The 23514-nt window shown below is 35.1% G+C and overlaps 1 protein-coding gene and 2 long non-coding RNA genes across 3 annotated transcripts in view; 1 reads left to right on the top strand and 2 right to left on the bottom strand.

Annotated features, from left to right (window-relative positions):
• Positions 1-15037, bottom strand: part of LOC139485592 (uncharacterized) — a 32610-nt gene extending 17573 nt beyond the window's left edge. The window contains exon 1 of the mRNA XM_071270189.1: positions 14841-15037. Coding sequence (XP_071126290.1) covers positions 14841-14922 — 82 coding nt within the window. The 5' untranslated portion in view covers positions 14923-15037. The remainder of the gene's footprint in view (positions 1-14840) is intronic.
• The window catches only part of LOC139485827 (uncharacterized), a 971519-nt gene that overhangs the window by 447222 nt on the left and 500783 nt on the right, over positions 1-23514 (bottom strand). The window lies entirely within an intron of this gene.
• On the top strand, positions 54-5414 carry LOC139485582 (uncharacterized). The gene is made up of 3 exons (XR_011655346.1): positions 54-732; positions 3487-3685; positions 5059-5414. It is a non-coding gene; the product is annotated as an uncharacterized lncRNA (long non-coding RNA).

Raw genomic sequence — 23514 nt, 5'->3', positions numbered from 1 at the left:
GAACCCCCCCTCTGGATCCGCCACTGATACAATCACATTTATCAATATACAGCAAGTAAGTAATTTGGTGTTGAATGCCAGTAGATCAGAATTTGTTAATTGAACTTTACCTGTTTAAGGGGCACTAGCTGCCAAATTCATGTTCTTCATCGATTTTAATAAAATTCACATTAAACGTGTATATAGTGTTGAATTGTTTATTAAAATGTTGCGCACAATCTTGGCTGATATGCATAAAACCATTATATTTCATGACACTGCATGAAAAAGAAATTGACTTATCGTATAATACCAGAACCAGAGACATATATATTGTATCTAATATCTCTGCCAGAACTAAAAAATAAACTACAGTAAGTCCACATACACATAAGAGGGTATGGATGTGAATTAACAGAATAGAGAACAAAGGACAAAGAAAAAAAAAGGAATAAAGAATAGTGAAAGAAAGAGAATAATGGAAAAAAGTGTAAGTTATTAAAAATATAACTAAAAAAAGAAGACAGAAAAAAAGACACCCCTCCGAGACGAGCCTTACATGCACTGTTATTACCCAAGGTTAATTTTACGGCGGCTCATTTTATTTTGGCTTAGAAATAAACATAATTGACAAGTTTCCTTCCCCTGCATTCTCGATCCCACATGTAAATAGCACGGTGATTTTCAAAAAGACATTGATACATCATTACAACACACACTTGCCGTCAGTATTTGAATATATTGATTAAGAAGGTATAGAAGATTAATGCACGCACACTATTATCCACCACTGGCCTAAATGGTTAGTCCGCAAACAACGAGGGTAATAAAAACCCAGCACTTTGAACACAGCCCACTATCCATTTCTACCCATAGAAAACTTTTGCCTTTCATTTATCAAAAATGAAATATGTTGATATTAATGGTATATAAGAATTATTGGGGAATTCAAACCATTCCTATTGTAAGTGATAAAACTAAATTTATATCAGGGTGATTGAAATGAGGAAAAAAAGGGGGGATCAGGAGTTCAGGGCCCCCTGTTTGGGAAAAGAATTGGTTGATTATATATGGAATCACTGAGTCATGGCAGGAGCAGGCCCCTCTTAGGCAGTCGGTGGACCCCACTTATGAAAAATTCTGGATCCACCACTGTGGTCAGGGTGGTCTTCAGTTGTATTATCTTTTTAAAAAAAAATTACACCTGTATAGTGTATATTCTTTAGTGTAAATCAAGGGAAAATACTGTGAACTATCTGTGCATTGGGGCTTATTAAAAGGTAAAAGGTATTTCGGGGGGGAAGAAAGAAGGGAGGGTGAGTCCATGGGAGGTAATCCCCACCCCTTTCAATTTGAGAATATGCTATTATCTTGTAAACGGTCCAGATCCCCATCCCTAAACCATATATATTCTTGAATGGGACGATAAAACAAATCAAATGAAATTAAAAGGAGGTCTTTGGGGGTTTCACCACTCTGTTCAATTTGAGAATGTGCTATTATCTTGTGAACGATCCAGATCCCCACCCCTAAACCATATATATTCTTGTCGGGGACAATAAAATTAATAATGAAATAAAATAAAAGTGAAGTCCCACCCCCTCTAGTTTGAAAACTTGTAAACGGTCAAGATCCCCACCCCTAAACCATATTTATATATTCTTGTATCATGTGTATAGAACAATAAAACAAATAAAAGGAAATATAGGGAGAGTCCATGGGGTTCACCCCCACCCCCACATGTTTGAGAAACTTTTAAATGGTTGAGATCCCCTGTCATCCAGTGGTTAGGTGAAAAAAATTTCAGGATCCCTGATCCCCACCTTCAAACCATATATATTCTTGTATGAGACAATAAAACAAATCAAATGAATATAGGATCATCCCCTTTGTCTTGGGTTGGGAACCCCCCTTTTTAAAATGGCTGGATCCGCCCCGGCATACCATCTAGCTAGCTATAAAGGCTTTAAAAATATGAAATCAAACAAGGAAATTAACAGTGTAGGCAACTGTTTTGAATTTAAAAAAAAGTCTTTTACATATATAACAATGTTAAATTTTTTGTGCATTTATTTTTATACCCCCGCTTTAAATTAACAGTGTAGGCAACTGTTTTGAATTTAAAAAAAAGTCTTTTACATATATAACAATGTTAAATTTTTTGTGCATTTATTTTTATACCCCCGCTTTAAATTATACCCCCGCTTTAAAAAAGGGGGGGGGTATACTGTTTTACCTCTGTCTGTCAGTCCGTCCATCCATCAGTCCGTCAGTCCGTCAGTCAGTCCGTCCCATGAAACTTTCGTCACATTTTTCTAAGGAACTACACATCCACCCTTTCTGTAATTTGGTATCAACATTTATATATGTCAGCCATACCGTGTGATGCGTTTTCAGATTCATCACTTGACAACTTCATGTTTACCGAACACTTGTCTGATTTTACACATGATAGCCAAGTTGAAAATTTTTGTCACATTTTTCTCAGGAACTACAATACAAGGATTTCTGAAATTTGGTTTCAGGATTTATATAAGTCAGCTATACCGTGTGATGGGTTTTCAGATTCATCACTCGACAACTTCCTGTTTACCGAACACTTGTATGATTTTACACATGATAGCCAAGTTGAAAATTTTCGTCACATTTTTCTCAGGAACTACAATACAAGGATTTCTGAAATTTGGTTTCAGGATTTTAATAAGTCAGCTATACCGTGTGATGCATTTTCAGATTCATCACTCGACAACTTCCTGTTTACCGAACACTTGCATATTTTTACACTATTAATATTATCCACTTGCGGCGGGGGTATCATCAGTGAGCAGTAGCTCGCAGTTTCACTTGTTGCTTATCGTATTTTCAATAATGGACAAAATTGCATGATTGAATATTGTAATTTAAGAAAAATCAGCATACATGATATAAAATGGGAAGTGGAAACTGGGAATTTGACAAAGAGACAACAACCCAATCAAAGAGCAGACAACGGCCGAAGGTCACCTATGGGTCTTCAATGCAGTGAGAAAAATTCGGCACTGGTCTTCAGCTCATAAATATGTATCAGAAATGAAAACGAGATACAGCTTTCAGTTGTATTAATAAAAACCTCACAATAAGTTCTGAATATCAGAATATACAGTATTGCAAGATTCTCTCAAAATGTACACATAGAGCTGAAAAACTGTCAGTGACTGTAAAATTAATCATGCTAACATTAAAGTCCATGGAGTCCATCTTAATATGCATACTCTCGTACAAAGGAATATAAGTATGCAATAGACATCAAGTTTTCAAAAATAAGAGTATCTATGCCATTAATTTACGACAAGATCTTAATCAAGTAATAATTTTGGTTTGTTTAAATATTTCGGAGGTTAGTATGACCTCCTCTTTGGTGATGATGTTTTCGTTTTAAAGTTGGGAAAATTGTTTGTACATGTACCAACAAAAATAAAAACACAAAGTCAATCTAGAATTATGTTTTTATCATTTTTTTATGTTTAGGTTGTCAGCAAGATGAAAAGGACAAGTATGCAGTTCAAAATTCAAAATGTGGATAAGTTGAGGTTCTAGGTCTTACCTTTGCAGATTTTCATATTTTGCATGAATGAAATCAAAGGTTATATGATGGACAGCAGAGAAAGAAAAAAACAACTTTTCAATTATCCTGCTCCTGGATAAATGTAAAACATCTTGTTTTTCGGTAAGTTTTATGCTCTGTTTTGATAGTGTTAGTGCATTCATCTTTCCAGTCTTTCCTCTAAATTGTAAGTTTTTGGTGAGTGTTCACCATGAATTTCAGTAAGTAACTTGTGGATTTACATGTATATACTCAAAATTTAGTACTAATATTAATGGGATTTTAGCATGACATCCTGCCAAATGCTTGTTAATCATGTTTATGTTCCAGAACAAACAAGTATTTGGACTGTACGCTTGCCCAATTTTAAGAAGTTGGTCAAGTTTATTACAAACAAATGTACAGTACAGATCAACATAACTGAAATCTTTAATAGATTAATACAAAAAGTTTAATTGCAGTTAAAATAAAAACACAGGTTTGGTCGAGCTGGTACCAGACAGTACAAATATACTTAAATGGTCTGACTGTACACATATGGTGGGACTGTAAGTTCTGGACCGTAAAAGTAACATCCGAATACTGATATGGTCTGGAACATTTATACATGTCTTAAAATTAATATCAAACACATTGGTGTTTGATAGAACTATAATGTTTTGGGATATCAAAATCAAAAATATCCCATTTTTACTTTTAATAAAGAAGAAGATTATTGATGTATGTTTAAATGTATATTAAAATGAGACAGCAAGCCAACAACACAAAAAATAAGGATAAAACATACATATTTTTTTTGTATCAATGTTATAATTTCCAATATGTTCAAGGTATTTTTTCATTGAAATAAAACACAAATTGAAATCTGTCTGAACTTCAAAAGTTTAAAGAAATATTGTTTCTGTTGTCTGCATTTTGTATAATATATTGCAAATTCTTGTGAATAATGGAATGTTATTATAGTTGTCTAAAGTTTTAACATTGATCTTTATACTGTAAATTCATAAATTATTGCGTGCATTTATTATTGCGATTCTGTCATTTTAGACTTAAATGCGATTTTAAATTTTACGATTTTGAGAAAAATCCTGTTTAATCCATATAAAATATTTCATAATGCGAGTTTAAATTATTGCGTTTACAACTCCGTTGCATTTTTCGCAATAAAAAAAAAACTCACATTAATTCCGAATTTACAGTATATATATATATTATGTATATAACTTGGGAAAATACCCAAATGTTATAAAGAAGAATAAATTAATTGATTGTTATATGGTATTAGAATAGGAAGATGTGGTATATTGCTAATTTGACAACCCTCCATCAGAGACCAAAGGATGTAGGCCGTTAGCAACTGATGACACTGGACAACCTTTAACAATCAGTAAAATCCATATCGCATAGCTATTTTTATTGAAAATCATATTATTGCTACATGTATGAAAACAATTTTGTATAATCCATTACTTTAGATTTTATTGGTTCTTTTTCAGAAGGATTGAAATTCACCACCTAGAATAAATGGAGAAAACATAAAAACAAGACCAGAATAAATTCAAAGACAAAAGTTGGATCAGTTATTATTTTCATCACTCAGTCAATGATTTGAAGTTCTTTTAAATTCAAAAAAATATTGAAACCACAATAATGTCAAAGTTCTGTGCTGAATGTCCAAAAAGTGGACTATACCATCAAACAATGCTGGATGATAAGAAACTATTAATGTTTTGTGTTGAGGGATATTGTGAAAAAAATAGATTTACTTAAATAGCTACTAGTATGTTAAGCCTAACAATAGAGTTTTTATTGATTTCAAATGGCAAATAATTGTGTTTCAAGAAAGTATTCTATAATTCATGAATAAACATATTGATACTTACATTATCTGCTTTGTTGTTTAAAAGTTTAGTTTTGAACAGTTAAAGAACAATATGCTAAATTAACATTTCCCAAGAAAAAAAGATATTCAATTAAAAAGATTCATCTTATAATAATTTACTACCAAATAGAAAACATTGTAACATACACATTACTGTTTATTTATATCTATATATTTACAATTAGAATCCCATAGGATTTTAATTTGTCCCATGGGATATTAAAAATCCCATGGGATAATAAAAATCCCATGGGATTTTTTTTGTCCCATGGGACAACAAATATCCCATGGGACTACAATAATCCCATGGGACAAAAAAAAATCCCATGGGATTTAACCAAAATCCCATGGGATAATGGTAAATCCCATGGGATTTTGCCCTGTCCCATGGGATATTGAAAATCCCATGTTTTTATAATTCAAATTGCAAAATAAATATGAAAGTAACTGTAGAAAACTAATGAAATTATTGAATCCCATGTAATTCTGCACATTTTGGTTATATACATGATATTGTAGCTCTTGTTTGAGGCGGCGGCGGATTTGCAAATGAGTGTTTTGCAAATTAAAAGTGTCCAGTGTTTACGTCTTAATCAGAAATAGAAGGAATTGAACTATATTGATATGGAACACGATGTTGACGTTAAATTGCTGAGAACGTAGTAAGATCTCGCTATGAACGTAGTAAGATCGCGCTATGAACGTAGTATAATCGTGGTAAGAACGTGTTATAATCGCAGTAAGATCGTGTTGCAATCGGATAACTCGTGGTATGGTCGTAGTGAGAACGCGAAGAGCGTAAAAAGATCTTGATAAGCGTAGTGAGGTCGCAGAATAAGCGCGGTGAGAAGGTGGTATAATCGTAGCGGGATCTTTGTAGAAGCGTAGCGAGGACGTAGTAGCATCGTGAAAGAAACGAAAATTTTCATTTTCATGCCGCTCATACCGCGACCTCACCACGATCTAAATGTACATTTTCGTTGCTTTCACGATGCAACTACGTCCTCATTACGCTTCTACAACGATAACGCTACGATTATAACACGTTCTCACCACGCTTATTCTGCGATCTTACTACGCTTATCAAGATCTTTCTACGCTCATCACGTTCTCACTACGACAATACCAAGAGTTATCCGATTGCAACACGATCTTACCACGCTTCTACTGCGATTATAGCACGTTCTTACCACGATTACACTACGTTCTTACCACGATTACACTACGTTCTTACCACGATTACACTATGTTCAAACCGCGATCTTACTTCGCTCTCAGCAATAACGTCAACATCGTGTTCCATATCAATACAGTATCATTCCTTCAGTTCTATTTCTGATACGTAGATTTCTCGAAAAAAAATACAGTCATGCCACCAAAATCTACGAGAACACGTGGGCGTGGTGTTAGGGTTGATGTAGAGGCAAATGGAGCTCTGATAGTAACGAATCATGATCAAGTAGAGATGTCAGACCGACCAATCCTACCTTAATTACAACCTATTGCTGGTCCATAAAGCTGAAATGACGATATTTTAGTGAACGATAGCAGATATGAAACAGATGTGTCAATAGATATAGGAAGATGTGGTATGAGTGCCAATGAGACAACTCTCAATCCAAGTAACAATTTTTAAAAGTAACAATTATAGGCCAAGATATGGCCTTCAACACGGAGCCTTGGCTTACACCGAACAGCAAGATATAAAAGGCCCCCAAAATGACTAGTGTAAAACCATTCAAACGGGAAAACCAACGGTCTAATCTATATGAAAACCAGAAGCATGGTTGAGCCATTAGAGAAAATGGACAAGACGTCCCAGTTACATACAGACAAACAAAACCTGGAGAGAATTAATATATTTTATGGGAAAATGACAATGAGAATAATGGTCGTAGTATGAACGTAGTCAGGTCGTAAGAAGAGCGTGATGAGGACGGCAAGGGCGTGCTAGAATCGTACTATGGTCGTGAACAGCGTGGTATAGTCGTAGTGGAAGCGTAGTTTGGTCGCGGTGAGAACGTGATGGTCGTATAGTGAGGTCGTAATAACGTCGCAATGAGATCGTAGCGCAGTTTCTCCGAATAGAATCACGCTTTCGCTACGCTCTCACTGCGATGGTACAGCGACCTTTGCGATCTTACTACGATCTTAGTGCGCTCTCACTACGCTTCTACTACGACCTGATTTCGCCACGACCGCACCACGACTGTTTTAAACATGTTCAAAGTTTGCCACGCTCATCACGATCTTGAAGACCTCTACACGACCGTGATACGACCTTACTGCGATCTACACGATCGTACTACGATCATTAAAATTTGCATTTTTTTCACAGATCGTAGTGCGATCGTGGCCAAGTGGGACTGGGGTATAAGAATTTAAGACTAGAAAAAAACTGTTGGTGTCAAAGTCTCCGTCCTTGCTTTATTTTCCATGCCCTTCTGTATATTTTACGTCTTTTGGCTAAGGAAAAGTGCAAACACTTCTAAATATTTATCCCTTTGACCAATTTTTTCATGTGTTTACTAATTCCGGAACTCAATTTCGCAGTATCACAATTAATGGTGGGAATACTGAATGCGGTTCAAAATATATAATATTGCGTGGAATTAATAACTACAAGAAGTAATACAAAACTGAAACTTCGACAGACATTGACATATACATGGATTTAAATCAGGAATGCACCAGAAACTTTCTTCATACGTGCTAGCCCGTTACTTCAGTACAGTTCCCACATACATATGAGTCCGTATAGAGGCCATCGCGTTTAAACTCCGACAAAAACATAGATTTGGTCTCTTGTGGAGAGTTGTCTCATTGGCAAACATATTACATCTTCTTTTTTTTTAATTTATTTAACATGTAATATGCTTCTTAAATACTAGTCAACTTTAAACTTCTTCCAAAAAAATGTTGATCTGAGAGTCTTAAGAATTGAATTCTGACCTTTCCTTTTCACAATGTTTTTGTTTAACCGGGCTGAAGTACGTTCACTATTCACTATTCACTTTTCACTATTCAAAATTCATGAATAGTGAACTGTGTTTTTTTGCACTATTCACTATTCAAGTTGGTGAAATTGAATAAATTTAGTATCAACTTGTATATGTAAAAATGAGAAGAAAAAAAAAACCGATATGGTATGCTTGCCAATGAGACAACTCTTGACACAGATATTTAAAACAGCTACTCACCGTACGGCCTTCCACAATGCACAAGTCCCTACAGCATAGTCAGCTATGAAAGGCCCCGAAATGACAATGTAAAACAATTCAAACGAGAAAACTAACGGCATTATTATTTTATCAAAAGAATGAACAAAAAACAAGTATGTAATACACCAAGAAACGACATTCACTTGGGACAGGCACATACACACGGAATGTGGCGGAGTTAAACATGTAGGCAGATCCCAACCCCAACCTAACCTAGGATAGTGGTATAACAGTACCCCATAAGAACCAACTATAATAAAAGTACTGAATTACTGAACATCGGTCACAAGCACCTGTCTCTCATCTCTACGCATGAAAGTAAGGTTAATGTACAAAGAAATATTTATTTTGTACGATAAGTTCGTGCATAAATGATGAACAAACAACCACACCGTAATAACTATTATATTGTAGCAGATACTTCTTAATCTCTTTTATATATATTTCTCTGATTGTAGTAATACAAATCAGTATACTCTGCCCAGACGATAAGGAATGTTATGATGCACTCGATAATGTCTCCGAAATTATAGATCGGTTACCAGTCAAAAACAAAAGATACAATGTACGCAAGTATAATTCCTACTGTAGCAATGCATCGGAATGCCCTCATGGTTATCGCGATGTAAAAATCAGTTGTAAAAGGCTTCACTTATCAGATAGATATAAGGATAAATACATACAACAAAAACACAGAGTGAACGTGGCCGGGTACTTGTACATCCCAACAATAAAAAGACACTCAGTGCAGATCTGGGTGTGTTCGGTACTCAATTACTGACAGCTAGTTCAAAACAAATAACAACTAATAAAAAATGCACCTCAGACTAAATTATCAAGCATAGCATATCCAACATAGTTAAGAACAGAGAGAGAAAAAAACATGACATTGTGCATGCAATGCCAAGATACAGGAATCATCAGAGTGTAGAAAAGATCAATGGAATTTATTTTACTATCCAATATAAACAATATTCAAAGAATAAATGACAGGCCGAATTCGTAACCTTTTAGAATAAGATCGTTAAGTTGATTTGTTAAGTGTAATGTCTGTAATGAATTGCTATAGGAATTCGATTAGAATACGAGGTTTGTTTAATATATAGTATTAAGGTATAAACAGATAGGATATTTGGTATGCAGATCCCTTTTATCTAGAATTATTTATTCTTTACGTAAAATATTGAACTTGATCATGTATCTCAAATCCACTTCTAATGCATATCTAGGAGCTTACGGTACAATTGTCGCACATATTGTCACAATTATTACACATATTTGAATGGGTGTGTGGGGTCCACTTTTATTAATCAAGCATTAAAATGCTCATTCGTTTCCTGCATGGGATGTCCACATAAAATGAAATCAACCATTTAAACGGTACTCCATGTGTCAGGGGAGAGAAAAAGAGTAAACATGTCTCAAAGTGCCAATAATTTCAAAATCTCATTTTCCAACATTTAAATTTCTCACATACTTATATATTTATAAATAAAGACTTTATGTAAAATATAAAAAGTCTATTAGGACAATAGGAGGTAATACACCCAAGGACTTAAAGTTTCGTATAAAAAACTAGGGGTGTTTCCCCGATAAAATCTAATAATAGCACTTACTTATAGGATATCTGTATTATGGAGCGCCTAAGAAAAAATACACCACAAATTACGTTACGATCGAGTTTTGAACCCCCGTATCCCCTAATTACAGGTATATCCTATATATCCTAAGAAAGGTAATAGAAGGGGGAACAAAACCTATATAGTGAATATGTGGCACAGATGCGATTTAAGGGGTAACAAGTGACCGAAAAGCGAAAACGGTCGAACCTAAGAAAAAATACACCACAAATTACGTTACGATCGAGTTTTGAACCCCCGTATCCCCTAATTACAGGTATATCCTATATATCCTAAGAAAGGTAATAGAAGGGGGAACAAAACCTATATAGTGAATATGTGGCACAGATGCGATTTAAGGGGTAACAAGTGACCGAAAAGCGAAAACGGTCGAACCTAAGAAAAAATACACCACAAATTACGTTACGATCGAGTTTTGAACCCCCGTATCCCCTAATTACAGGTATATCCTATATATCCTAAGAAAGGTAATAGAAGGGGGAACAAAACCTATATAGTGAATATGTGGCACAGATGCGATTTAAGGGGTAACAAGTGACCGAAAAGCGAAAACGGTCGAACCTAAGAAAAAATACACCACAAATTACGTTACGATCGAGTTTTGAACCCCCGTATCCCCTAATTACAGGTATATCCTATATATCCTAAGAAAGGTAATAGAAGGGGGAACAAAACCTATATAGTGAATATGTGGCACAGATGCGATTTAAGGGGTAACAAGTGACCGAAAAGCGAAAACGGTCGAACCTAAGAAAAAATACCCCTTAAACCGAATCTGTCCACTATATTCACTATATAGCTATTGTTCCTTATTATATAAGCTTTCTTATGGTATATAGGATATACCTGTAATTAGGGGATTCGAGGGTTCAAAACTCGATCGTAACGTCCTTTGGAAGTATTTTTTCTTGATTTTGACTGTTTTTTATTTTCGGGCGCCTCGATACCCCTTAAACCGAATCTCTGCACTATATTAACTATGAAGCTTGTGTTCCTTATTTTATAAGCTTTCTTATGGTATATAGGTTATACCTGTAATTAGGGGATTCGAGGGTTCAAAACTTGATCGCAACGTCCTTTGGAAGTAATTTTTCTTGATTTTGACCGTTTGTTATTTTCGGGCGCCCCAATACTCCTTAAACCGAATCTGTGTACTATATTCACTGTATAGCTTGTGTTCCTTATTATATAAGCTTTCTTATGGTATATAGGATATACCTGCAATTAGGGGATTCGAGGGTTGAAAACTCGATCGTAACGTCCTTTGGAAGTAATTTTTCTAAAATTTTTGCCATTTTTTATTTTCGGGCGCATCGATACCCCTTAAACCAAATCTGTGCACTATATTCACTATGAAGCTTGTGTTCCTTATTTTATAAACTTTCTTATGGTATATAGGATATACCTGTAATCAGGGGATTCGAGGTTCAAAACTCGATCGTAACGTCCTTTGGAAGTATTTTTTCTTGATTTTGACTGTTATTTATTTTCGGGCGCCTCGATACCCCTTAAACCGAATCTGTGCACTATATTCACTATGAAGCTTGTGTTCCTTATTTTATAAACTTTCTTATGGTATATAGGATATACCTGTAATTAGGGGATTCGAGGGTTCAAAACTCGATCGTAACGTCCTTTGGAAGTATTTTTTCTTGATTTTGACTGTTTTTTTATTTTCGGGCGCCTCGATACCCCTTAAACCGAATCTGTGCACTATATTAACTATGAAGCTTGTGTTCCTTATTTTATAAGCTTTCTTAATGGTATATAGGTTATACCTGTAATTAGGGGATTCGAGGGTTCAAAACTTGATCGCAACGTCCTTTGGAAGTAATATTTCTTGATTTTGACCGTTTGTTATTTTCGGGCGCCCCAATACTCCTTAAACCGAATCTGTGCACTATATTCACTATATAGCTTGTGTTCCTTATTATATAAGCTTTCTTATGGTATATAGGATATACCTGCAATTAGGGGATTCGAGGGTTCAAAACTTGATCGCAACGTCCTTTGAAAGTAATTTTTCTTAATTTTGGCCGTTTTTTATTTTCGGGCGCCTCGATACCCCTTAAACCGAATCTGTGCACTATATTCACTATATAGCTTATGTTCCTTATTATATAAGCTTTCTTATGGTATATAGGATATACCTGCAATTAGGGGATTCGAGGGTTTAAAACTCGATCGTGACGTCCTTTGGAATTATTTTTTCTTGATTTTGCCCGTTTTTTATTTTTGAGCGCCGTAATATGGACCCCGTAATATCCCTTAAACCAAATCCGTGCACTATATTCATAAAATAGCTTGTGTTCCTCATTTTATAAGCTTTCTTATGGCATATAGGATATACCTGAAATTAGGGGATTCGAGGGTTCAAAACTCGATCGTAACGTCCTTTGGAAGTATTTTTTCTTGTTTTATGATTCAAGGGTTTACGGTATCCTCTTTTTTAGTGCGACTATTAGATTTTTCTCTGAGAAAATACCCCTTGTTTTTTATACGAAACTTTTTTTATACGAAACTTTTGTTACCTGTATATATATATTTATAGTTTTTATATTTTCCATGTTTTATGCATAAATGTGAAAAAATGAGATTAGAGTATTTATATTAAATTGGATAATGAGATTTAGAAAAGAATTATTGGCACTTTGAGACATTATAATTAGTTTGCCCTCCCCGGTGGTTTTCATTTGGTGGGAACAATTCGATAGAGTAATGATGGGGGAAACGAATGATAAGATTAATGCTTGATGAATAAAAGTGGACCACCACCACCCCCCCCCTCCCCCACTTTTTTCCCCCTTTACGAAATATATGTTACAACTTAAGTGCGACAATTGTACCGTAAGCTTGTAGATATGCATATAATGTATTATACATGTATCAGTAGCTGCGAGTACTCTCAGAACTGTACTTAGTGTCTTTTTGTTGTTGAGATGTACAAGTATATCTGTCCGCGATTACTCTATGTTTTTTGTTACATGTATTTCTATTTGTATTCATTCGATGAGTTTAGTTTAGCCTTACACAAATCATTTTTATAAGGTCGTTCTTATGTTGCACTGTTTCACCACTGTCCTAGGTTAGGGGGGGGGGGGGGTCACGCTAATATATTTAACCCCCGCCACATTCTGTATACATGTATGTACCTGTCCCAAGTAAGGAGTGTGTAATCAAGTGGTTGTCGTTTTTTGCTGTGTTAAATACTTTATTGTTTTTCGTGAATTTTTTGTACATTAATAAGGCCGTTCTTATTCGGTGACTAACTATGGTATATGAGCTTTTCTTATAGTTGAAGGCTGTACAATGACCTGTAGCTGTTAATTGCTGTGTAATTTAGTCTCTTGTGAAGTTTTGTCTCATTGGCAATCATACAACATCTTCTTTTTATATATCCAGGACATACAAGAAGATATTAAAGTTATTCAATAATAAACTTGAATAGTGAATAGTGCACAAAAACACAATTCACTATTCATGAATTTTGAATAGTGAAAAGTGAATAGTGAATAGTGAACGTACTTCAGCCCGGTTTTTGTTTATACCATGGAAGTATAATATTGTCAATATAATACTTCCATGTTTATACATAGTTAATTACATATACCATGGAAGTATTATATTGTCAATATAATTATACTTCCATGCATATATACAGACATGACAGAGTGTGCATTAAAATAAACATCATTACTGGTCATTACGGTGAAATTCTGTATGATTATTCCTAAAGCTACTCGATCTTGGCAAATTGGGTAGAATCGTAACCGTTTCAAGGAGATTGGATTAGACATATTATCGTATCTATCAATTAAAATAACTGCATGACTGTAAAACATATCGTGACATAATGTGCATGCAGAACTCATGCACTCTAAAACTCACTAAAAGGGCTTTTCGAGGTTTTAGTAATTTGGTTGATACCTTGTTGATATGAACATTCCACTTCTCATTTTATTCATGTATAATTATCTTCGCAGTGGCGGATCCAGACAGACATAAAAATCATTTTTCAGTGATTCCCTATAGGCAACCTCACCCCAACCCCCCTTGGATCCGCCTATGCCAATTGGAACTACAAATGTACTCGGCCTTTCTGGTTGCACGAAGAAATATTATTGTATTGCATAGCGAGAATGGCCGAGTAGTTACGATTGCCGCCTATGCTTGTCCTAAATTTGAGTGTCACAAGTTACACTTCAATCTATATAGATACGAAACTCTTTATTTATGATAAAAACATTTATTTTGATGCATTACACATAACATGAAATTTGCACAGGTACACGAAAACATGTATACGTGTTGACAGACAGCTTATCCCTAAAACGATCAATATTTATAAGCAGTGTAGATGTGGAAAGAAGAATGTTTATAAAAACAACTTAATCAATAAAATTATAAACATAAATTTGTGAATGAAAGACTTCTGTTTTTTGTTTCCGTTTTATCGTAAATAGTTCATTGCAAGTCAACTGTATTATTGACCTACTTTTAAGAATTATCACTTATTTTTAGTGTACAGTACTCACAATTCAATGCATACAAGGCATGTTGGCTCCCATCCATAGCTATAACAACTTTCCTCTTGCCTTCCATCGCTGCAGTCTCCATCGATAATTTGCGTATTTGTCAGTCTTCAGACGAATCAATAGAATGATGTTTTGTCGAAATGCTAAAAATAGCAAAAAATTCCTGATCTTTCCAGATCAACTTTCAATAGGGCAAGAATTTTAAACAGATATATCATGTTAAGGAGGGGTATTTGCGCAAAATACCAGTCGAGAGAATGTAAAATTTCACGAGCCGTAAGGCGAGGGAAATTCATTCTCAAGACTGGTATTTTTCGCAAATACCCCTCAAGAACATGCTATATCTGTTTAATTACACAGAATGTTAACGTTGAAAAACGCATAGATGATCGTGACGTTACAAGCGTCCAGTCGGATAGAGTATTTTTTGGCAAATACCACGGTAGAGAGGGTAAAAAAGGCATATCCTTTTGGCAAATACCCCGGCGGCGTTAAAAAATGAACGATATTCATTTGATAACAGAAAATTGGTGAAAAATAAACCGGCTATCAACCAATCAAAACCTAGGATTCTTACATGAGGTGTAATTAAAATTTAAATGTTATTTCCGGACACTTTATACACGAGCAGTTTTCGTTGAATCTGCACACCCACATACATGTTATATATGATACAATATATATGATGTGTTTTTTTTATAAATCTGTCAACGGTTAATCTTTTCTTTTCTATTGAAATACATAATAAAGGAGGATGCATGGGCCACTTTTTATGCCACTTATGCTTATCTGGGAAAAAAATATGAAATATGTTTGGCTTAGTCCTTTAAGAGTTGACTTTCATTAGGAGTCAATACATTGTCATTTTTTAATCTTGTATTGCTGCTTTCATTGTATACTAGTATATAACAATATATATATTTTTATCATCGGCAAGGCTGATCATGCTCGAGATAAATTTGTCTCGCCTGTCGGGTAAAAATTTCAACGGAAAAAGACATTGACATTGCTTATAAATTCAAAGTTGCTGGATCATAACATAGAGGAGGGTGGATAGGACCTTTATCGGGACTCCGGGATCGGGGTGTTTTTAAGCCCGGGATTTCGGGATTGACCTTTTCGCGATTCGGGAATTCTTTTTTCGAATTTCGGGATGTCGAGATTTAAAATTATTTAAATTCGGGACATCGGGATTTCTTGTTTTTAAGCCCGGGATTTCGGGATCAGGACCCCTCCTGTGTCCCCCTCCATAGAGGGCAACGCGTCATAATGATCGTCAAACTTAGGCGTTTAAGGAGGCTCGAGGGTATAAAAATTTCAGAAAAAAATTAAACATTTGTTTTTCATTACAAATTTTATTTATTACCTTTTGTAGTTGTTACTTTATCATATGGTACAAAAAAACATTCAAAACAATTAATTCGTGTTGGCCCCAGATGACTTTTAAAACGTAAACATCATTGAAAAAGTTCAAAATTATCTTCCCTTTAGGAAAAATGCCATTTTTTGGCTTTAAAATTGAAATATCTCTTTTAACTCATCGGTGACCTATATTTTTTAATATAATTTCGATATATGCTGTACTTAAACTAAATTATTGTAAAATTTGAGCGATTTCTGTAATAAATTTCTTTTTTACGTCGATTTTCCCTTTATTTCTCCTATTAGTTCAACAGAAAAAAAACACTTTTACAAAGATGTATGCTTCTTTCGAAGGCAGATTGTGAGCGCAAATGAACGGTGACCCCATTTTTTATTTTATTTTTCTATTAACTATAAGATAAAGTTCATTTACAGAAAAGTATAGAGAAATCCTATATTAATGATTTAGACCCGCGAAACCCCTTAATGCGGGGTTCACACATTGCCGATTATTGCTCCCGTTTGAGATCAGACAGCGATACGACACGAAAAGTGAAAAAAGTCGGATTAGTATCCTCAATTATCTGGAATGTCCTATTATTGTCTGAACGCAGTCGTTTTAGTTCGTAACAGATTCCTACTGGTCGGGAAGGGTCTGAATAGTTCGGCAAAGCACCCCGACAGTTAGGTGCGTCCCGTAACATTCGGGGAAACTCAGCCGATTTTGTCTAGTCGGATTACAATCGTGCCTCTGTCGTGACAGATTCTGCTGTATCGGATCGAATTCCTAACAATGTTCTGTGTATTCGGGACGGTGTCCTGTGGAACGGGAATGATCTGGAGAAATTTTTCATTGCTGTTTTTCTGCCGATTGAGTCCAGATTGCATCCAGATCTTGGCGATTGCGAACCGTTTTTGCCGAAACCGTTCCGAAACAGTCCCGTTATAAATTCTAAATTCATCCATGATACCCACATCAGAGTCCCGACAATTACAGAATACAATACGACTCATACCAGACAAAGCCGTTTGCAATGCGATAGAGCGGACCGTGATAGGATTACGTTCCGATAGTACCTGCTCATCCAAAGTATGCCGACAGTTTTCGAACGGATAACTTCCTTCAGCGTCGGTTCACTGTCTTGTAGGTTGGTCCCCTCCGTAAAACATTCAGTATGCCTTCGGAAATATACAAATATCAAGAATTTCAATAACGGCCGGGAAACAGACTAACTGTCTTGTCACTATCTGATCTCTGTCGGATTACATTCGGAAGAATCGGGACGCAGTCGTGACAGACTCGGTCGAATTTTACCTGGTGAAAAATACAAATCGGATTAGAAGCGGATTTAGAACGGGATTATCGGGATAAATTCGCTTGGAAACGGTTGAATATCGACACTTCCTGAACAATATCTGATTGTTGTCGTGATTAAATTTATTTTTTTACAAATTTTAATTAAAGTTTGAATTTCCATCCACGATTCAAAGGATCTTGATCAGACTTTTAATAAATTTCAATCGGGAATGGTCCTGTCAAGGACGGCAATAAAAATCGTGAATGTGTGACCCCAGCTTAACAATGTTAACTGTTATTCGAACTTCTTGGTAATTTTAGCACATCATGACCAAAACGGTGGAACTTGTAAGAAATTAACAATTGCAAATATCCACGTGAATAAAGTATCTGCAAGAAATTTAAAAGGATTTTTTAAACAAAAATTTGATAGTCGTCACACTAATATAAAATTGAGAATTAAAACATACACACAGCATTACGCACAGTACAACTCAGTTTAAAAGATATGTTATCATAGTAATTCAACTTTATAGAAAATTTCTCTAATCTTTCACAAGCAGAAAACTTATCATTGAACATTTTGCTTGAACAATCACTATCATGGACCATTGCCTCAAAACAGTCATCAAATTGATATTTACTGATACAGTGATGCAATTTTATAGATAATATCATTGTTATATTAGTACGGTGGCTTTGTGAAAAATTGTGCACATCCTGCTACAAGCATGAAATTTGGTATAAACCTTCCTCAACTATTTCTCTTTCATTTCAGATAGGGAGGCATTTGAAAAAAATGCCTCACTTCCGGTAAAATCCAAAATGGCGGACATCATACTTAAATTAGCCCAATATCGAAGGCTAGTATGTGAAAAGGTGTAATTAACATGCTACTATCATAATATTTAGTACAAACCTTTTTTGTGTACTGCTCTTGGATATATGATATAGATAAGATGTCTTCAAAAACCCTACTTCCGGTAAAATCAAACATGGCGGATATAGTACTACAATAAGCTTATTTTTAGGGAGGATAATTGAAATGTGTTTTAAAGTATTGCTACTATCATTATATTGTGCAGGAACCTTTTTTGGTGCTTCTCATGGATACAATCTATAAGACATATGTCTTTAAAACCCTTACTTCCGGTAATATCCAATACAGCGGACATAAAAATATTGATAATTTTTCATTTTTATATTCAACTTTTTTCAAACTGTAAATAAAATGAATTTTTTGGGGTTGTCAGTAAACTTTTGGCTTTAAGTCATCCTCAAAACCACTAATTCTATTCAGCTGCATATGTTTCAATACAAAATTAACACTTCCGGTAAAAAAATCAATATGACGAAATTTACAAAGATGAGTCCTCAATCCATATATTCGATGTAGAGTTTTGGATAGATTGATAAAAACAAAATAAAATCACTAAAGTTGTTAAACATCTTTAGAATGACTTATTTATGGCCGCATATAAATGTTTACTCACAATCGGAGAGCTTATTTTCCAAATTTGCAAAGATCGTGGTATTGTTTCCTACATCTATAATGTACAAGCTCCTGATAAGATTAAGAGGCCTCACAAAAGTGTTGTTAAAAAGGCTGCCATGGATAATATTTCCCCCTTCGCCATTCATAAGGGATGGACTAGTTAGAAAAGGAACCAATACCAAGCTTGTTACTTATTCACATCCGCCATGTTATATTACACGTTTTATTGCTGCAAAAGACTAGACCGAGTCGTGGGAATAGCCTCAATAAGTATTTCCTCTTCCAAAAACACATGTTTTCTTGTTTCGTTAACCCCATCTGATAAGTTTGTTCGATCGTACAACAAAACCACGTATCGTTCTATCAATGACATTGTCAAATCCATATATGGTGATGTTGGCTGATCAATCATCATTCTAAATAATAGAGTCACATCTTTAAACACCATCCATGTCACCAACGCAGTTCCTTTTCCAGCAAACGTGTAATATCTCAACGCCTATATAGCTAGTGTATTTGAAAGGTCATGGATAGATATATAGCTGAAGCTTTTCCCACTTCCAAATGCAAGCCAAAGTTTGTCTGTCCCTAGGTCACTGAAAAGCGAAACTGCAATGACAGCAACATCAGTATCGAATGTTCGAGTTAAGTCTGTGTTTACTGCATCAGACACATGCATCTTGATTCAAGTATCAGCCTCTTTACGTGAACATGATGCTAAGCTTGAAACATCACCATGTGATGGATAGCACAGAACATTCTGAGTAATTGTTACAACTACCTTTGCCTCAAAATCTATTGAGCAAGCTGTTGCAAATGAAAACTTAAAAGTTCTTTCTTATTGTCGTAATCTTGTTTTGACTCTTTATTCGTCAGTGTATTCCCTTTCCCCTAAATGTAGCTCTTGCTTCTTATAACAAATGCTCAGGATATTCTATCTTATCTACCTCGAGATGTATTTCAAGTTTATCACCATGTTCACATTAAGAGGCTGACAATATAATCATGGTGCATGTGTTTGATGCAATGAACCACGAACTTGCACGAGTCATGACTCGAATAGGCGTTATTGTTTCACTATTCCGTGACAGGGGTAGACGAACTATGGATTGTGTTTGGGAGGGCAAAAAGCTTTGGATAAATATATTTACAAATGCACCTGGCAATGAGTTATTACACACACTTATTGTGCTCCATGTCTTTACCAGTTGTGATATGGTTCTCTGATGGCTTGAAAAGGAAAATAAGACTGCGTGGGAGACATTGATGGCATTTGAAGATGTGACTTTGACATAAAGAATGATGATTGATCAGCCTAAATCACCGAGGATTAACTGTTAGATCACACAAACTTATCAGATGGGGTTAACATGGTTAACGAATCAAGAAAATAACTATTTGCGCAAAAGGGAAGACTAATTGAGGGTAAAACGTGCAATTTACTAAGGCAGGTGTTTAGTGGGACGAGCTTGGAATTGACTCTTATGATACCCAGTTCAAGCGCTTATAAATGTCGAAGGGACAGAGACGATAACTTTTAAATAACTCTTTCTAAGGCCTCATCATTTTGTCAGAAGCTTGTACATTGTGTATGTATTTGGGAATGCGGTTCAATGCCAAAACATGCTACATCCTAAGCATCAGAAACAAAAGCCATAAAATCTACAGTTAAAATGGACACATACTACAACAAGTCAAGCATAACCCATACCTATGCCTACAAATTTCGGAAGACCTCAAATGGACCTCCCACATATTAAACGTGGCAAAGAAAGTAAATTCAACACTAGGCTTTCAAAGAAGAAACTTGAAATACTGCCCACAAGATTGAAAAAAACATCTTACATCTCGCTCGTGAATCGACGATGGAATGTGGAGCCATAGTACGGGACCCCCAACATGGTAACAAAAATAAATAAGCTAGAAAGGATACAACGTCAAGCGGAAGATATATCACCATAGGTTACAAGTCAAGAGAGGACGGGTGTGTCTCCAATATGCTTGCCAAACTGGAACTACTAGACCTCCAGACAATTGCAAGAGCCACAAGCTAGAAGTTAATATTTATGTACAAAGTGGTTTTGGGGCTGATTCCCGCTATTGAACCAGACGAATTTCTCCAAAAAGCACGTCCTAAGAGAAACATAACTGCAAAGAAGTTCGAAGAATACCACGCAACAAATATTGTGGAAAAGCAAGTAAAGAATCACTCTAAGTGTTTTGACATTCCACTAAGCAAAACACCACAATACTCTAACTCATTCTTTGTAAAGACAGTGACCGCGTTGAATCAGCAAGACGACACTGTAGTGCGTACATCAAGCGTATAGAGTGTCAAACCTGCTCTTACTCCTCATCAATAAATCGGCGGCGCTCTCTCAAACCGTTATATTAAAGCCAGAATTGGTATTGACAACGCATTTATACAGATACAGATACAGAGGATGTCGCGGTCGTTGTTAATTTGGAAAATCGGGTTTCCCGTGCACCGTTTTGTTTACATGTGGTGGTGACTATGAATAAACATGTATTTTCAGTCAAATAGTAATAATTTGAAAAATGTTTTAGTACTTTAGTAATTTTATTTTGTTTTAACCAATCTATCTAAAACTCGAAATCAAAGATATGTATTGAGGACTCATTTTTGAAATTTCCACCATATTGGTTTTTTTTAATACCGGAAGTGTGATTTAAAAATTTACATTAGAACAAATTTGGTGGTTTTGAGGATAACTAGAAGCCAAAAGTTTAATGACAAGCAAAAAAAAAAAAACCAACAAAAAACATTTTCTTTACATTTTGAAAAAAGTTGAATATCAAAATAAAAAATTGATATTTCTATGTCCGTTCTAAATTTTACCTGAAGTAAGGTTTTTAAAGAGATATGTCTTATACATTGTATCCATGAGAGGCACCAAAGAAAGGTTCCTAACCAGTGTAATGATAGTTGCAATACATTAAAACACATTTTAATTACCATCCCTAAAAAAAGCTTATTCTAGTACTATATCCGCCATGTTGGATTTTACAGGAAGTAGGGTTTTTGAAGACATCTTATCTATATCATATATCCAAAAGTAGCACAAAACAAAGGTTGATACCAAATATTATGTATGTAGCATGATAATAACACCTTTTCACTTAATAGCCTTCTATATAGGGCTGAATTAAGTATGATGTCCGCCATTTTTGATTTTTACCGAAAGTGAGACATTTTTTTCAAATGCCTCCCTATCTGAAATGAAAGATTAATAGTTAAGGAAGATCTATGCAAAATTTCATGCTTGTAGCAGGATGTGCACAATTCGTCTGAAATATGCTTGTAGCCGCCGGACTATATCACACTTTTTAATATTTTTATTTTCCAACCACGATGAATGGGATCTTTCGCATTACATTTTTTCCATCTCTTTACAGAAATAGAATTAAATGCATTAACCGTAATTCTTACTGTGTCCACACTCTTTGTTTCAACACTTGCACAATTGTACAGCGATTTCGCGGGAATCGTTTAGTTTATCTAAAAGTGTGATATGTACCGATAGTAACGTAACTTTTTCCAAGTAGTTCCTATCTATTGACTTCAGCAGAACACTTAAAAAATTGTTGACGGCACCGACAATGTCGCCATAAGAAAAGAAACATCAACAGCTCGACTTTCCTGGCAGACGAGACTAGTATAATGACAATCAATGGTGTCATCATATTATGAATTTTTATGTCTCACTATTATCTATAGAGGCATACTGTTTTCTGGTCTGTGCGTCCGTTCGTTCGTCCGTCTGTTCATCTTCAGGTTAAAGTTTTCAAGGTAGTTTTTGATGAAGTTGAAGTCCAATACCAAATTAGAGTTTCGAACCCAATCTCACATTCCACTGCAATTAGAAAACAATAGTGCGAGGGGGACATCCGTGTACTATGGACACATTCTTGTTAAATCTTGTATTGCTGATAATTTTTGCTTTGCTGTTTCAAGTTTCTGTCTATTTTCTTAAGAAATATAGTGTTCTATTTCATCTTGACTGTCTTCTTACACAGGTTTGATGAATTTCAACTGTGACTATATAGCAGCTTAAGATTCCAGTTAAAAACATACCAACCCAACTATATATATTGAAAAGGGAATGGCAATCCAAATCTTAATGACAGTATACGACAGAAATCCGAGACAAATAAAAAGACAAGAAACCCTATTTGGCATCAAGTAACTAAAACAGGACGATAAACAGTGAACGTTAAAACTAAATCATTCTGACACTATGAACTTCAATCAAACAAAAAACCGATGTAAAACTGGGTATACTGAACAGCGAGAAATCGGTACCGGTGTTAATACATGTATACATCGAACAGGTGTTCTGGTCTTGTGAACAATCAACTGCAGATTAAATATCAGGTACATTCCAGTACCTCTTGAGATGTTTTAAAAGGGAAAGAACACGATCCTTATTATTAGATGTTCCTTTTATGGTATCCATAATATTCAAGAGTTTTATATAGGCATTTCATTTGATACCACA

Source organism: Mytilus edulis, chromosome 1 (assembly GCF_963676685.1).
Source record: "Mytilus edulis chromosome 1, xbMytEdul2.2, whole genome shotgun sequence".
Lineage (NCBI taxonomy): Eukaryota > Metazoa > Mollusca > Bivalvia > Mytilida > Mytilidae > Mytilus > Mytilus edulis.
Note: the sequence above shows the minus strand (reverse complement) of the source record. Positions and strands in the feature narration are given on the sequence as shown.